At 36.3% G+C, this 18,605-nt stretch overlaps 1 protein-coding gene across 1 annotated transcript in view; it reads left to right on the top strand.

Moving 5' to 3' along the window:
* Positions 1-18,605, top strand: part of si:dkey-220k22.1 (multiple epidermal growth factor-like domains protein 9) — an 83,129-nt gene that overhangs the window by 54,029 nt on the left and 10,495 nt on the right. The window contains exon 4 of the mRNA XM_051110371.1: positions 7,663-7,812. Coding sequence (XP_050966328.1) covers positions 7,663-7,812 — 150 coding nt within the window. The remainder of the gene's footprint in view (positions 1-7,662; positions 7,813-18,605) is intronic.

The raw sequence follows: 18,605 nt of genomic DNA, 5'->3' as shown, positions 1-18,605 counted from the left end.
TTCGAAAGCTTTTTCAACCCTGTTTCCAAAACACATTTTCCTCTTGGCTTTCAAACAATATTACAAAGAAATCTTGATCAGTTTTCAGGACATGTCGCAACAGAGTCTGCTCTTCTTAAAGTCTTTAATGATTTCTTGTTGTCTCTGAACTCTACAATCTTTTCTGGACCTTAACATTGCTTTCGACATAATCAGTCATGCAATTCATTGTATTGTGGTTGACATTCATTTACTCCACTGCAATAATCCAGTATTACACCTCTGAGATCTTCAGACAATCCCAGTTAGACTTGAAGAGCGATTGTGCCCTTTCTGCTCTTTGGCTGCTCCAGGGCTGTGAAGCATTTCAGAGTATTTTGCCCACCGCTGCTATTGATTTATTTAAGTCCTGTCTACAGATAACCTTTCCTCTTTGGTCTGTGTAAGGGCTTTTGTATTGAATTGTGTGTTTTGTGTGTAATACTATGTCACATTTCAGCTATCATTTTAGTATATCTTCTCAAGGGACAATACTATAGAAATGAAACTTGGCTATATTTTAGAGTAGTCATTGTGCAGCTTGTGTATATTTACTGTCCTCTAAAAATAACTCAACATACAGCCATTATTGTCAGAACAGCTGGCAACAAAAGTGAGTACACCCTAAGTTAACTTGTCAGTACTGTGTCCAAAGTATTTTGTGTTAGCACCATTGTTATCTAGCACTGCCTTAATCATTCTGGGCATGGAATTCACCAGAGCTACACAGGTTGTTGCTGGGATCCTCTTCAATCTTCAATAGACATATTGTGCTTCTCCACCATCCACTTGAGGATGCCCCATAGGTGCTCAATAGGGTTCAGGTTAGATCACCTTCACCTGCACCTTCCTCAGCAAGGCAGTTGTCATCTTGGTGGTGTGTTTGGGGTCATTATCATGTTGGAAAACTGCTGCTCAACTCAGTTTCTTAAGGGAAGGCATCATGTTCTGCTTCATAAATGTACAGTACATGATGGAATCCATGTTTCCCTCAATGAACCGCAGCTCCCCAGTACCAGCAGCACTCATGCAGCCATGCAACCATGATGTTACCACCACCATGCTTGACTGTAGGAGAGACACCATTTTCTTGGTACTCCTCACCAGGGCATCACCACACATGCTGGACATCATCTGAGCCAAACAAGTTTATCTTAGTCTCATCAGACCATAGGACATGGTTCCAGTAATTCACGCTCTTGGACAGGTTGTCTTCAGCAAACTGTTTCTTGTAAGCCAGCTTCAGAAGAGGATTCTGACGCACAGAACGAGCACTCAGCTTCGTCAATCGACCCTTGCGAGGCCTATTCCAAATGGAACCCGTCTTGGAAAACCTGTATGACCATGTATGACCGTGGCCACAATACTGTAACTCAGTTTCAGGTTGTTACTGACTCTCTAATAGCCTAGGCCATCTTTGTGGAGAGCAACAGTTCTAATTGTCAAATCTTCAGAGAGTTCTTTGCCTTGTTGAACATCCAGTGGTCTGTATGAGAGAATTGTACTCAAAACACCAAATTTTAACTGCTCTAATACAAGATACACAACTATGTATGGTCCTGTCAAGCAGACAAGAACATGAACATGATGAATAGGACATGAGGCTTTGCATGGTTAAATGACATAGTGCTGTGTACTCACTTTTGTTGCCAGCTGTTTTGACAGTAATGGCTGTATGTTGAGTTATTGTCAGGGGACTGTAAATATACACTGCTATACAAGCTGCACATTGACTACTCTAAAATATATCCAAGTTTAATTTCTATAGTATTGTATCTTAAGAAGATCTTTACTTTTGTAAGATACTTTATATAGCTTTAATGTTTATTTCAGTTTTGGTTTAAGCAGTTTTACTACTTCAACTAAAATTTATTTCAGTTAATTGCAAAGGCAATATTTCTCATTTTCGTTTGTTTTTTAAATTTAAGTTTGTGATCTATTAATATAGTTTATTTTATTTAAGCTTATTTCAGTTACCAAAATTTTTAACCCAAATTATAATGTGGCCCAGTCTTTCCCAGAATTGGACATGTGCATTGCATTTTTCTCTTCTCTACTTTTCAAATTTATTTAATCTGACCCATTAAAAGTGTTTATTCCAGACATTCATTCATTTTTAATTTGCTGACACTGGGTGACCAACTTCTCCATAATATTGATTTTCAACCACACAATAAGTCTCTCTTTGGACATTTAATAATTTACAGGTTATGCATGGGTTTGATCTTCTCACACCTGTCTTCATAATTACATTCATACATATGCAGACGCTCACGCTCATTAATGCGGCTCATTAGTCCTCCTCCCAGTTCAGTGAATTCTTGGCCACTGTCATGATGCTGATTTGTGGACTCACTGCTGCTGATCCATAAGCTTTCACTACACCGTAAAGTCTTGCAGAATCAACTGCACTTCGAGTTCCTTCACCAGTGTATGCTGGCCCTCTATTCAGTAACAGTGCTGCAACTGCCGAAATTATATTTTAGCCGAGTTGGCAGTTTTAGGCTTAATTGAATGTGATGAGAAACAGACCAAATAGCACAAAATAATACAAAGACAATAAACACTATTTCTATTGTATTGTCTATGCTTCCTACACTGCAACCAGTGTAGTATGATTCACAAACCAATAGCTGTGAGGCAGCTTAATGATTAATAAGTCAAAACGACAAAACAAAAGACTTTGAATTAGTTAAATTACATGCTCAGTCACTCAGAGCAATTACTAATTAACATCTGACTCACTGACTGTGTATTTTTTTTTTTTTTTAGATTAACAAATAGGTTTTATTATAATTAATTGTTTTTTAATTAAAAGTCGAATAGAGGCTGTGAAACACTATAGGAAACAATATAATGCATATATTTTTTTAATGATCGTTCATCTGATTCAGCTAGATTTAGATACTTGTTTTGTCTGCCACTTTGTGTTAATGCAAACACATCATCATTGATTGTTTTCTTGTCTTACTGATCTTACTTCCCTCTGACCCCTGTGTCAGTCTCCTGTTGTGAAATCAAAGAGGAGTTAGAGCTGGACCAGCAGGACTGTTTGCATAAGGCTTCATCTGTGGACACTCATCCGTCTTCAATACAGGGAACAGCATTTGAACACTAATGATCCTCCTTTTGCTTTACTGTCTGGCCCTGGAGACCCAGTGGAAAAACACACACACTTACACACGCACAGTCGAGTGGGTCTGACAGCAGCCCGTCTTTTCAAACACGCATACACAGCTTCTTTGATCTGTGTGCTTTTGGCCCTGCGTTGGATGTTGGTAGTGTTTGCTTTGTCTTGCTCTTAAGGAATATGTTTTTGTTTTCATCCCTGAAGTTTTTCAGGTTCTTGCCTTGATCTGATGGACAGATGCTTGAAATCATCAGCTGATCTATGATACTATATTTTATCTCATATTTTTATATATTTTCAAAACTCAAGTAACTCTTACTATAAAAATGTGCCTGAATTTGAATCAGTCTTGTTTGTGCAGTGTTTTTAAAAATACATATAGTTTCAAGGTAGCTAGACAGAACTCCATAAGATGTTTAGATAAAGGCAAAAACAAATTTAGTTAAAACCATACGTGATTTCGTTGGGAGAAGCTATCAAGAAACACATTTACAATAATATGCTATATAGCAATGCCCTAGCAACCATTCAGAACACTCTAGATGTTGAACACTCATTACTCAGTACCACTCATATTTTCCTCAGAAAATATAAAAATCTACAATTGTTAATTTGTGAAAAGTAATTTTTTTTCACTGCACATCCAGTGACAGAGACAAATGAACCTCAAGATAAAGAAATCACCTTATTGTTTGACTGTCTGTGATATTGGTGTTGGATCAAATGTTATGACGTTAATTCAAATAGCTGTTTTGTAAAAGGCTGCATTCGTATCATACAGAGATGATCAAACAAAAATAAATGCTTGTGTTGATGACAGCTGTACAGAAACTCATAGTCAGCTGATTACTAGTGTTGCTGGTTACATCTGTGCAATGCAATTTTTCATTAATTGTGACTGTTGCTTGGTTAATTTGTGTCATTAATCTTTCTCTGTCTGAGGTAAATGCTTACTGAGCACTGCAGTGGTCCCAAAACATATTTGGACATTGATGCTGCAATTAAAAATGCATGCATGTGATGAATTGCGTACGCTCCTCTATTGTAAGTTGCTTTGGATAAAAGCATCTGCTAAAGTATAACTTAGGGCTGCACAATTATCGCATTTTAATCATGATGACAATTTATGCTTGTCTTGATTAAGTATAATCATTGTGATATTGCCCCTGCTGATTATTTTTTTTATGTGACATTTACATTATCTATAACAAGCCTTCACTAGCTCTCATGGTTGCCAGATGTCAAGTGTCTAAATCCCTGAAAGCTTTTCCTATATGGATGCGTTTTCCACCAATTGTTTAAAAGGATATTTCACCCAAATATGAGAATTATGTCATTAATTACCCACCCTCATGTCGTTCCAAACCCGTAAGACATCCGCTCATCTTCTGAACACAAATTAAGATATTTTTATAAAATCCGAGAGCTTTCTGACCCTGTATAGACACCAACTCACTGACAAGGCCCAGAAAGGCAGTATAAAGGACATTATTAAAATGCTCCACGTGACATCAGTTGCTCAACCGTAATGTTATGAAGCTATGAGAATACTTTTTGTGTGCAAAAAAAAACAAAATTAACAACTTTATTTAATAATTTCTTTTAACAAATTCACAAGAGTACTAAGATGTGTGTGGTGCTGCTGACGCAGGAGAGCAAAAACTGTCATCGTTTTACCAGCTGTCATCGTTATAATGAAGAAAGTGTGTTGATGTAAATTATAAATATAATGGGAAACTAGATTAAGTAAAATAAACCCTGCGAATGAGTTGAGTGTCTTTGTTTGTGCTTACATGAAGGTGCAGTCATTCTGATGAAATGTAAATGAAAACAGTAATGATTAATGATTGTGGTTTATATTGAGCCAATATGAGTGATTTATATTTTGAGCAAAACAATCATGATTATCAGTTTAGCTATGACCATGCAGTCCTATTAGAAATGTAAATGTAATTAATTTTTTTGCATTAAATAACAAAATATCAGGCCGAGAGGCACTGGCTTGGATATTATGCAGTCTTCACTTATCTTTGTCATTTCAAAGGGATAGTTCATCCAAAAATGAAAATTCTGTTATCATTTACTCATTTTATTCCAAATCTTTAACTTTATTTTTTCTGCTGTATTTCCAATGATGGGAATAATGGCATTATAAATACTTTAAGTAACGAGTAATCAAACAAATTACTGTTTCCCACATTACAACGCCGTTACCATTACTGACAATAAAATGCGCTGTTACTATAATTGAGCTCACTGAAGTGTTTTCAAGCGGTTTTCAAGAGAGGTGATGGAGACCGAAATGGCAGAAAGCACACCCTGTATATTTTCCTTATTTTACAAAAGCACATTGTTTTGTTGCTATTATGACTGTACACAAATAAGAGTAGACCCTTTGCAGTTGCAAACGATACGGTCATCAAGAAAAAACAAGACCCCAGAAGGTTTAGGAGTGTTGCCACAGGGTGTTTTTTATGTCTGAGGGTTGAAGCAACCCCAATAAAGTGATAATTAGCCCCTGGAAGCTGTCTCTTACATTGTCCCACAGCAACATTAAAATAGTGTAGATTAGTGTACAATATTTTAATCATTTAAAGGTTCATGAAACCCCAGACTACTTTTTCTGAGATTTGAGCAGAGGTGTTTGTGTTGCACATCATATATGACAATGTTAGCATCCATTAATTTTAATTGTTGGAGAAAACTGGTTGTTTTTGAGCCTTTTTGCTCTATTTTCATCTTCCGGGTTTAAAATCTACATTGTGCCAACGTCACAGTTTGTGACGTGGCAGTGGACTATAGTACATCGATGACGCGTCAGTGTCTCATAATTATTCATTAGGCTGTGCGTTCTTATCCTATGAGAAGACGCTTCGCCTAATTATTCACAACAGCGCGTGTTGATTTGCTATGACAGACGCTTCAGACTGTGAGATTGCGTACAATAACTGAGAGAAACGTTAATGGATTGAAGGAGAGTGTTGGTTTTTGTTTGCTTTGTAAGTAAAGTTCGGCACAAACACGATTCATTCATAAGGTGAGTGTAATTGCGGTTTTTACAACTCCTTAACGCAGCCCATCAAAAGGATTATAAATGCCACCAAATAAGCCTTAAAAGTTAATAGAGGTGCAACAGCGCGTTCATATATATGTTTTCGATGCGGAGTGCAAATGCCTGTGCATTTATTTGTGTTGTTAACTCAATGGGAGTGAAATGAAACTGTTTGAACCTGAAGTTGACTCTCTCCCCTCTTCCCCCTCCGCTCCGCAGCGCACCACGCCCACTTTTGCAGCATTTTTCAAAAATATGGTGAGAACTAACCAGTGCTGAAACAGAGGGGTTTCATGACCCTTTAACATATTTAATATTGGGGGCATCCAAGTTATTTAACATATTTGAACTTTTTTTTTTTAAAGTAACACAATAGTTACTTTCCCTGGTAATTAGTTACTTTTATAATGATGTAACTAACTCAGTTACTATTTGTGAGAAGTACAGTAACTAGAGTACAAGAGTACAAGAACTAGTAACTCCAACTAATTAATTTTTAAAGTAACATGCCCAACACTGTCTTTCTTGGTTTTATAGTTTGCTATATCTACTACAGTGACATTCATACTTTGTGTACATAAGTAGGGCCAAAAAACAAGATAAAAGAACAGCAAGAACAAGAAGGCTGATGTACAAGAGAGAAATCTTTTTTTGACATCAGTAGCACAGGTGTTCATCAGCATGTGAATCAGAGGATCACTGTCACATGTGAAAATTCTGTCAGATCCTGTTCCAGCTCCAGAACAACAATCCTCACTCATCCCTTCCTTCTGCTGTTTCATTCCGCTCAATTATTTCTGTACAGTGTATTTGCTTTTTCTCTCAGGAATTCATGACTCTCATTCATCACTTACAACAGTTTTCAGCTGGTCACTTGTTCCCAATTAGAAACTGCACTACTGATGCATATGTCAGGTTGGGCTTGTTGCATAATAATCAGAGGAATGCCATTCAATGCGTGTGTGTGTGGTTTCTCGTACTTCCTCTGTGGTTATGCAATCACTTGCTGAAGTGTTCTCTTTTCACTTGGCTTTCAAACACCATTTCAAATTAATTAAATAAAAGCAGTTCAAACCTCTCAACTCATAAAGAGTTCACTTGAATGTTACTGGCACACACAAAAAGAGCTCATTCAAGTTTTAATGCGTTTTTTTTGTTTTCGCAACTCCCTGTTAGTATTTTGTCATTAGATTTGCACATGCTCTGGCAGGGTCTGAGAAAGTTCCTTCCTTTTTCTTCATCTGTGGCAGATCTGCACGTTCCCTAGAAGTAGGTTTGTTTGATCTCGCTGTTTTTTCTTTTCGTTTTCTCCCTCCCATACTTCAGGTTTGTTATGTCTACCTTGTTTATTAGCACCGTTGAACTCCGTTTCCCTTTCGTCAACCTCACTGGACCAAAGTCCTGTCAGTCACAGCTACGGGTCTGTTTACTCAACCCTCTCTCCCTCCCCCTGCTCTTTCAGGCAACTGCGTGAACTGCCAAGGCAACACCGAAGGACCCAGCTGTGAGAAGTGCAGGTATAATTTCTACCGAAGGCCCGTTTCCCCTGTGTCAGAGCCCTGCATCCCCTGCCCCTGCTCCAGTGTCACCTCCACAGGCAGCTGTAAGCTCGGTGAGTCCTTCCCACATGCACATCAGGCTAGCGTAGCCCACGTTAGCATATCCTGCTAACTTTATTATTGAGCTCTTATTGGCCACTGCTGTAGGAGATTTCCATATCTGGGATATGCTGAGAACCCCCTTCTCATCTGTTTTGGATTATGTATCTTGCATCATTCTGGCCATCCGCCTGCTCTCTGAATTTCTGGGTGGGTGAACTGAGACTTTTAAGAAAAGAGAGGTTTATTTTAAGTGAAAGTGAAACTGGAAACTTTTTTCTCTCCTCTCTGTGCCTTCACTCTGAACAAAACCTTCACAGGATATGTTTATGAAATATACTGTAAAGGTGAGAACGGATGAGGGTGTTTCTTGTGTCTTATTCAGAAAGTGTTTTGCTCAGTCCCACAGTGCTCTATTTCTGTAGGCTGATTTTATTTGCCGCATGTTTGTGAGGAATTGCGTGATATTGTTTTGTCGATCTGAGGAGGGGTCTCTGGGTTTGCTGACTGCAGCATTGTTCTTGTAGCCTTGCAAGCTGATGTAAGGTAGGACCTGACAATGGATAAATACCGTGTAGACCAGCAAAAGGGAAGGTATGTGTTCAGTGTTTACAGTAGGGTACATCACAAATGTAGCCACACTGTGTAGCTGCTGTTTTTGTGTAACAAGAGGAACATTATAACGTGCACTATAAGAATTAGTCACAATCTTTAAAAAAAAAAAAAAAAGAATAAATAACAAATAAATTAATAAATATTCAAAGATTCAAGGCTGCATTTATTTTGGTGTAGCATAAATACACCAAAAACCGTATAAAAAATATTGTGAAATAGTATTACAGTGTAAAATATCAGTTTTATATTTTAATTTATATGAAAATGTCATTTATTTCTGTTATGGCAAAGCTATATTTTCTTCAGCATCACATAATCTTTCAGAAATCACTCTAAAATGTTGATTTAATGCTTAAACATTTTTTATTTTTTATTAGGGCTGCCCTGTAATAGTTGACTAAATCAAATTTTATTAGTCACTTAGTCGCAGAAAAAAAAATAAATAAATAAAATCCACAGAAAGTGGCGAAGTCACACAGTCCCTGAAGGACAGATAGTTAACGTCTATCTATGTGGTATACAATACAATAGGCAGGACATCCAAACGCACACCTATCTTTCATCGACTTCAAATATAGCTTGCCTTATCATCTGAAATACTGTATGTAAGTAGTAGCAACTTTACTTGGTCGCTCAAACTTAACCTAGAAAAATGTGCGCTATTGAAATGTCTGTGCACAGTAGTGCGCTCACTGCATGACAGATGGAGGCGCCGGTGTGGTCGCTTGCTCTTAAAATACTCTGACATTTTTGGTCATACAGATACAAGTAATACATCTTTTGAATTTATAAAGACTCTACATTTATTTGTGTGCACTCAAAATAACAACAAAACATTGCACTTTTGAAAAATATTGAAAGCAAACAGGATGCGCTTTCTCGGTCTCTGTGAACTAGAGTGCGTCAAGAAAAAAAAATAATGTTGATTTTATGGCTACATTATTTGTTTGATATGTAATGTCCATTAGCCATGTTTCTAAATCAGAAGCAACTGTTTTCACAAAAGCACTGGCAATCAGCGCCTTGATTAACACTTTCTGCCATAGTGCCATACTCACAATTACCTGCTTTGGGATTTGAGTCATCTGGTCTTATTTGCGGTGTGGGTTTTGCAGGCCTTTACAGTCTTTGTTTGCATTTGGCTCTAGAAAATGATGGTCATAAAACTAATCTGGGGGGTAAACTGCTTTTCAGGCACAACTGTTATCCAAGATGCTAATTGCCTTTCCAAGATTCACCCCCACCTTGATTAAACTGTCATTTGAAAAAACACAGTAATATCTTATATCTAGCCATTAATATTTGCATAACTACCGTTGTCTTATTCCACTGAATAGCAATATGGCTGTGTAAACAGTTCCATCTTAGTTCTTGATGTGTATTTAGCATTGCAACTGCATTTGCACTGTTTGCAGTTGGAGAACATACATTTTTCTTCTTGATAGAGGCATTATTAATCAAGTTATACACTAGCATATACGTTTTATAATTATCAGCTGGTTGGCAGTTATATTTATGCAAATACTGCCAACTGAGACACATCAGCGTAACTCAAGACACGTCTGTATAATAGAGGCTCTTACATGTGATTTAAGAGCAAGCTTACATGCCTGCTCAGAGCTCTTACTATCTCTCCCTCTTTTCCAGTGTTTCTGTAGTTGATTTGGAGAAGCAACTAATAAACAGTTTTGAAATTATACATAGTCTGACAAAATGTAACTAATGAATATTTAATATGGCTTGACTCCTCAATCATAAAGCTTCCTTTCATAGTATTTAATGAGAAAAGTGTGTGCAAAAAAGAGAGTGTTCATCATCACGCCTGTATCCGAAAAGCGGCCCACACTGATATGGGAACTACAGGTTCAGCCTTTGAGGATTAGTGATTATGGTAATGGAATGCTAATAACCAGCACAGTCAGGACAGAGGCTGATTAGACGACAGACCTTATTTTATTCTGCCCGTAAATCCCTGATGATGCAGCCTGATGAGGTACAGGGGAGCACACAAGTGTTAAATGAATTCCTCATTTACTCATCAAGACCACACTTTTATTAACCAAACTCCCTGAAGAGCTGAATGTACCGTCAGGCGGCCTCTAGATTACACTGGACGTCTCTATAGAGCGTACTTGGGGAAACTGTGTTTTACTGGGATCTAAACAATGGAAATATATCATAATGTCAAGCATCAGCAAGAGGATGGAAGTGATTAATTCGCACATGTGCTGCTGGAAAGGTCACTCAGCACAAGAGCAGAGCACATGGCTTAGATCATTAGTTTACATGCTGCACTGCACTATGGGAGGCATTAGCTCTGCTGCTGAAGGGTTGCTGGTTGAGGTCTCAGCATCTGAGAGACTGATGCAGCTCTAGGTGGGTTGCAGGTATAATGAGCAGTTGCACCCGTTTGCACGCTTCCTGCCCTGCTGTTGCTGTGTTTTCAATTTAGAAACTGTTACTGTATTAACCCTGAGTGCCAGTGCCATAAACCAAATAAAAGATAAACCTTTTAACCTGTATCTTGGCGAGCTTTATACTGCTCTCTTAGGATTTAAGTGATGGAACAAAGTCAGAAAGCTTCTTTATCAACTTTTCATTTAATTGCCCTGATCATAAAGATGTGCCCTTGGCATCAGTGTAGTTAACACTACATATTTTTGCTCTGGGTTGGTGTGATATCGCTATTTAAAAGATCAAATTTAAAGCACAGTCGTGAAATCAGATACCCAATATTTAGTATTAGTGAGAGCGTGGAAACAGCAGACCGCTCATAACACAAATCCAGTTTTACTCACCGTCCGACTGGTGCTCAGGGACTCTTTTTCTCTCTTCCTCTCATTGTGTCCGTGGTCATCTACAGTCTGGATGCATCCCTCAGCACTCACAGCCAGAAGCTCTTTGCTTGGATCTCATCACAGCAAACTCTAACACCAGAGTTGAGTGTAAATATGCGAGTTTGTTTCATTTGCATGGTGCCGCATAAAGTACTGTGGGTTTTTTTGTGTAACACAACCCACCAAGGAAAATTCCACTAACAAAATACAAAATACTATGCATAAATACATTATTAACACTATTCTTAGCAAGAGAAGAAATGAATAAATGCTTTACAAAAGATTTATGTTTCAAATAAATGCTGTTCTTGAACATTCTATTCATCAAGAAGTTTTAGGGAAAAAAATCTATCACTGTTTTCATGAAATATGAGCAGCCTAACTGTTTTAACCAATATACACTACCACTTTTAGTTAAATTGTTTTCCATTTGAGTATATTTTAAAATGTAATTTTTTCCTGTTTATTCAGTTTTCAGTGTCACATCCTTCATAAATAATTCTAATATGCTGATTTGATGTTTAATAAACATTTCTTATTACACTTAAAATCATACATCTAAAAAAAGCTTAAAACTCCATTTTTATTGTGATTATGGCATATAATTATAGTATGTATGTATTTGTGATTAAGCTATAGCATGTGTGCATTTATACTGAATGTTTTTAGACTACCGTTTTTCATACAAATAGGCTACCTATAAAACCATGAAGTTATATTTATACCATGGTACTGAGGTACCATTATGTGTTGTTTTAACTGTGTTTATCATGATTTAAAAGTATGCTTGCTACTATGGGAAACCAATGGCTAATTAAATTTAAAAAAACCTTGGTCAGAATAAATGTAACCATATAAAACTGAGGTTGCTAGAATTTTTACAGATGTTACTGATTGATAATGATTGGTATGACCTTGAGTGCCTTAAAGGGAACCACGGGTATTAAGACTTGTATGTATTAATATAACGTAAATCATGTGTCTCACTGAAATATATAGTAGAAAACCCATGAAAGATTTACATTATTTAAAAAATCCATATTGTTTTAAACATATTTTGGACTATAGGTGGCGGCATTATTTCAATGACGTGAAATGGTTGTACTCTGTGCTACTGGCACTACCTGTTGCTATTTTTACCGGAAAATAAAATACTGATACAATGACCACATTGTTCGGCTTTTGGTTGTAAGTTTCAGTAGAAGGGCGACAAGAGAAGCATTATAAGTCTTCACTGCTTTACTAACGGAAAAGAATCTGAAGATGTTCGTGGACAAATAAAACTTCCCAAAGACCCATGTCTTTGTTCTATCCTCTTCAGCCCTGATACCTTTGAGAGACAAAAACACTAGATGTAAACATGGCGACGCTTGTCATGAGTTTCTCAGCGTTAATTTCACTCAATATCCAGAGCGTTTAGAATCCTTTTGGGAAAAAAATAGATGGCATGGCATTTGGTTTAAGCCTACACCTATATCCATCACCACCTTTAAGCTGTTTCAGTAGCTGTGGTCATTGCATCAGTATTTTATTTTCTGAGTTGTGTTGTGGTAAAAATAGCAACAGGTAGCACCAGTGCAACCATTTCATGTCATCAAAATAATGGCACCCACCATAGTTCAAAATATGTATAAAATGATGTTGTGGATTTTTTAAATAACGTTAATCTTTCATTGGTTTTCTACTATATGTTTCAGTAAGAGACATCATTTACATTATTTTAAGCTATACAAGTTTTAATGCCTGGGGTTCCCTTTACTGTTTGTATGTAAAATGTAAAAAAAAAATAATAATTTTTTTAGGGACACATTTTCATCATAAAGTCCCTGGCATAGAAAATCGATGGGTGCAGTGATGTACACAATAGGTAGGTGTCATACAGCAGCCATTGTATGTTGTAGTTCAGCTGTCCCCCTCTGACCCCTTCTGTTGTATGAACTTTTCCATCACAGTAAGAGTCTCTGCAGCAGGCGAACAAAACAAATTTTGAAGTTGCTTTTCCGAATTCAAGTCATGTAGAGCAAACACTCTGAAGTCAGTTATTTGATCTCTATAAATGGTTGGATTTATTTTGCTTCAGTAATTCTTTGTTTGTCCATATAGCATCGTCTGAATTAACAAATGTAAGCTGTCTCAGTGACTATGTGAAATCAGTTGTCCTGAACAATGAACAAGTCATTATTAATACCTCCTATTGTTACCGTGACATGGCCTTGACACTTCCTGTTGTGCACTGTTAAATCAAAACCCATGAGGTCTCCAAAAACACACAAACATGATTTGGTGAAACCCTGTAAGTGGAGCAAAATTGACAGGCGCAGATGAAGCTCTCACATCTGCCATGATAAATTCATGTAGCTGTGTAGTGCTTATTGTTTGATGAACTAGGTGGATGAGTTTTTGAAATCTGGAATTATTAAACTGTCTTTTGACAGCTCAGGGATTGTGCAAGTCTTAATATTTCAATACTGTACATATTAAACCATATTTCTTGGTTTAATAAGGTTGTTTTTTACAGGTCTCTCTTACAGAGTCTTATGAATATGTAAATGCAGTTGTAAATGTCTGTTCCAAAGCAGCTGTCAGTCATTATTTGTAAATTTTCATGGGAAACAATGGCATTATTTCATCTGGATTTTGAAAATTAAAATTAAAAATATTCTATCAATTATTTTTATCAGTTGAAAGATAACTTTATTCACAGCTCTCTGAATATTTTCCTGAATATTTCATAATGTTCTATGTACAGAATGAGGTCAGAAGTTTACATACACCTTGCAGAATCTGCCAAATGTTTATTATTTTACATTTGGCAGATTTGGGATTGGGATTTTTTTTTCATGAGTCCTGAACAGTTAAACTGTGCATTGTTCTTCAGAAAAATCTTTCAGGTCCCACAAATTCTTTGGGTATTTCAGCATTTTTGTGTATTTGAACCCTTTCCAACAGAGACTATATGATTTTAAGATCCATCTTTTCACACTAATGACAACTATGGGACTCGTGCAACTATTTCAGAAGGTTCAAATGCTCACTGACAGTGTTGGGGGTATCGCATTACAAGTAACGCGAGCTACGTAATAATATTACTTTTTTCAAGTATCTAGTAAAGTAATGCATTACTTTTGAATTTCTAAGAAAATATCTGAGTTACTTTTTCAAATACGTAACGGCAGTTACTTTTTTACCGATTTATTGATTGACAAGTCTCCTGTCAAGAAATTAGGAGTAAACATAATGTTACTGTATTTTAGACTAAATTTGAACATGCATTAATTCATCTCACTCACAAAAAACAGATTCAGTATTCCTCAAAATGAATAAAAACAGTGAGATGCGAACGTAACCCTGCAATAATTAAATATGTTAAAACACATATCCTTTATGTATTTAATCCCATTTTATTAACCAATGTCTTTGCTGCTGACCTTCGATGATGCAATTCAACCATAGTAATAAGCAAAAATGACTTTAGATAAACTAACATTTGTGTTTCATTTTTTATAGCTGAAGAGTGATGATTTAAAAGGTAATGCAAAAGTAACGTAACGCATCACTTTCCATGAAAAGTAACTAAGTAATGTAATTAGTTACTTTTTCAGGGAGTAATGCAAAATTGTAATGCATTACTTTTAGAAGTAACTTTCCCCAACACTGCTCACTGATGTTTCATAAGGAAACACAATGCATTAAGGGGTGAAAACCTTTTGAATTTGAAGATCAGGGTAAATTTTAGAGTTGGGGTACTCAGACTCGAGTCCGGTCTCGAGTACAGTTTTTAGGCAACTCAGACATTTTTACTTGGACTTGACTCGGACTCGAGCCTTTCGGACTCTTGAAAATATTCCGAGTCCATCTGAGTCCAGGGACAGCTGTCGGAAATGTAACTGACTTGATGCATTATCACGAAAATTATATTTAGTGTTTGCATGTTTTTAAGTCTTGTCCAGTAGGCTATTTGAAAGCCTTTATGTGCGCACACACTCAAAGCGCACTCGCAGAACACGCCTCTCAATCAGTGTGCGAATGCCAAGTTCTCTTTTGCTTCTAATAGGTTCTGTTATTGCTACACACATGCTCATCTTGGAGACTATTCATGTAAATGAAGTTGGTTTTGTCTTAGAGAAACCTGAACAGTTGGGAGAAATACTGATACGTCAAAATATTTGATCTGTGCGTCAGATCTTAAAGCAACAGCAGCGTAATCCTGCAGCCGCCGACCACGTCATAAATATCAATCAAACAACAAAAGAAAAAGAGAAAATCACTCACTTTTCACTCTTGACTGAATCACTTATTAACTTTAATAAGAATAAGAATCATCTTTATTTGTACACAGTAAAGATTTTTCAGTTTTATGTAACATTTATTACTTCATGAAATGTCTATATAGTCTATTTCTGTAGTGACCTTTAGATAGACCTACCTAAAAAAAACTTTAAAAATCTAAAAATTCTATTTTTAAAAAATGTCTGGTTTGTTTATATTATTTTATTTGTATTTTTGATTAATATATTTATTTATCCTTTTGCTTGTAAGTAATACTTGGAGTGTTTACTTGTCTTCAAATAAGTTGATTAGTTTTTGCTGTAGTGAAAGTCTTATTATTTTTTAAACATGGTGGCAGTTTCTAGCTTCAGAGAAAAATATTTTTTCTAACATATTTGCAGCAGTAGTTTTTATGGGTCCAAATCCACCTTGGGTGTGCATGATTTTCTAATAATTCAATGGCTCATCATCAATTATTCCTTATACACTCTTAAAAACAAAGGTGCTTCACGATGCCATAGAAGAACCTTTTTTGTCTAAATGGTTCCATAAAGAACCTTTAACAGCTGAAGAAGCTTTCTGTTTCACAAAAGGTTCTTTGTGGCAAAAGAAGGTTCTTTAGATTATAAAAAGGTAACAAAGAGATGGTTCTTTAAAGAACATTTGATTGAATGGTTCTTTGCGGAACCAAAAATGTTTCTTCAATGGCATCGCTGTGAAGAACCTTTTAAAGCACCTTTATTTTTAAGAGTGTATAATGTCATTTATTGTAATTAATGTAACTATAAATGCATTCAAAAATAAAACAGGTGTGAGTTTGCTGTGACTTATGGAAAGTATATGTAGGGCTTTATACACTAAAGACTAGGTTTATCCCTCACAGCCTCATTTTCTCATTTCAAAACACAGACAGCCACAATCAGAAATAAAAGAGGTGCATTTTCTGCTTTTAGGGTCCCATTCACCAAGACACCTACACCTTTACCCGCACCTTTGAATTTATACGTTTACTATAAGGATGAATCATTTTTCACATTCTAAAAACCTGTTTCACTCTGAAATATGTCACCATACATGAGTCAGCCATAACTTCTGTTACGTGACTAAGTTTGCTAAGCAGAACAGGACACTAATTATGAGATGTCGTGAAATCAAAAATCAAGATTCACTAGAGGTTTGCTTTTCTTACATTTCAAGTGACATTGGGTTTTTATAGTTGTAAAGGTTAAAAACCGGTGTGCCTAAACTTGGTCCTGGGCCTTGGTTCAGGGGCGGATCTACCGGGGTGGCACGGCGTGGCAACTGCCCCCGTAAGAAAAAGCTCTGCCACCCCACCTGCCACCCCAGAATTATCACAGAATAAAATATAAATGAAAGCAGTGTTTCATGTGCTACAGCAGCAGTGATGACGGTTTAAGGCAAAATAATGGCAAAAACACGTTTTTCAATAAACAGTTCACGATAGTTAGATGCAAATTAACAAATGACTCTTATGAACGGTTCTTTTTGAGTCAAAAACACAAAGCGCGGCCCAGTTCATTAACAAATTGTTTTTACATTTGTTCGTAAATCAGATAATAATTACTGCTTCTCAGCTAACTTGTCCTCTGAGAAATCTAATCCTGTCCTGATATGTCTGAGAGTCATTATTTGTGATCCGATTCTCCGACCGCTCGCGCCACTTTCATCATGGATATAGGCCTTTTTGCCAAATCTGACAAAAACAATAACGTGAAATCAATAAGAAGATGCCGATCACGGAAACTGATAGCAGAGTTAGGTAAGAATCTAGTCGTATTGCAGTTTTCGATTGTTAACAAGTATAAATTCCTGTGTTGATTCGTTCAGCTCTCTCCTCTCGCCGTTGTTAGGATGCAGAGATTCTGATTGATGTGTCATCAGTTTTGCTAATGTTTAACATAGTTTAACTCATTGTTAAACTTTTTGAGAAATGTGTCTTTGTTTTGAGAACTGAATGAATGGTTCGGGAAAATGTGCCAACTAAAATAAGTTACACATACAGTACATCAGTTTATGGAAATTTCACTACTCTGTATGTATAGTAAAGTGTAGCACACGTACAGTTATAAATGTGTGACTGTCAAATTTTGATCTGTAACCATTTTTTTTACAGTATGTGTACTTAGTTTTTGCAGAACTGAGAAATGACTGCCTAGAGATATAGTATTGTGTCAGAAGACCAAGAAACTACTATAGTACTGTATACTGTAATGAAATTTGGCCAGATGTGCAGAAAAATGTGCATTATTATTATTTTTATTCTTTTTCCTGGACTGTAATGTGGTATTGTGGCATACCAAGTTCATATACAATTCTTTGTTATTTGAACTTTTCTAGTGATTATTATCTACTGCAAGATTACTTTACAGTAGTAACATGAAAATCATTTTTTTTCCCAAAAGTTAATTGCTGATTTATACATCTGTGTCTGTTTTTGTTACAGTGTTATTGATCTCGTGAGTGTTCACTGGCAGGAAAGTCATCAGTGCATTTAAATTGTGTGTAAGCATTTAAGAACACCTGTAATAACTAGATTGAAACGTTTGATAGACAAATGTATGCTGGCTTGTCTTAAAGTCTTGTTTAAAAACATAAATAGTTTGGTCAGATAGGATATTCTGGGTGAAAGGCTCTTGCTATGCAGTTGCTGGGATGTTGCTAGAGTACATGGTTGATAGTGTGTTCTGGGTGATTACAGACATTTCCACCTCTATTAATAATAGAAAATCAAACATTGTTTTCAAAACTGATCCAGTTTCAGTGCTTTGATATTATTGTATTTGTTTCTAATGTTAGGAAATTCAAACGTTTTTGTTGCTCTTAAACTTGCGCTAAAACGTGATTTATACAATCTAAGTAGTCTATGTAATTTTAATAGAACTTCATGTCTTCTTTAGTGATACAAGCTCAGAAATATTTATAACCTGTTGAAGCTTTTTATGTTGTGTATTGACTTGGTTCCATGATGGATATTGTAATGTTATTTATTTTTCATTTTAAACAGTAGATGATTACCTAATGGTAATGCAATATTTGTGAACACAGCTGTGTATCTCAGACTATAA

Source organism: Labeo rohita, chromosome 5 (assembly GCF_022985175.1).
Source record: "Labeo rohita strain BAU-BD-2019 chromosome 5, IGBB_LRoh.1.0, whole genome shotgun sequence".
Lineage (NCBI taxonomy): Eukaryota > Metazoa > Chordata > Actinopteri > Cypriniformes > Cyprinidae > Labeo > Labeo rohita.
This window is presented reverse-complemented; position numbering and strand designations above follow the sequence as displayed.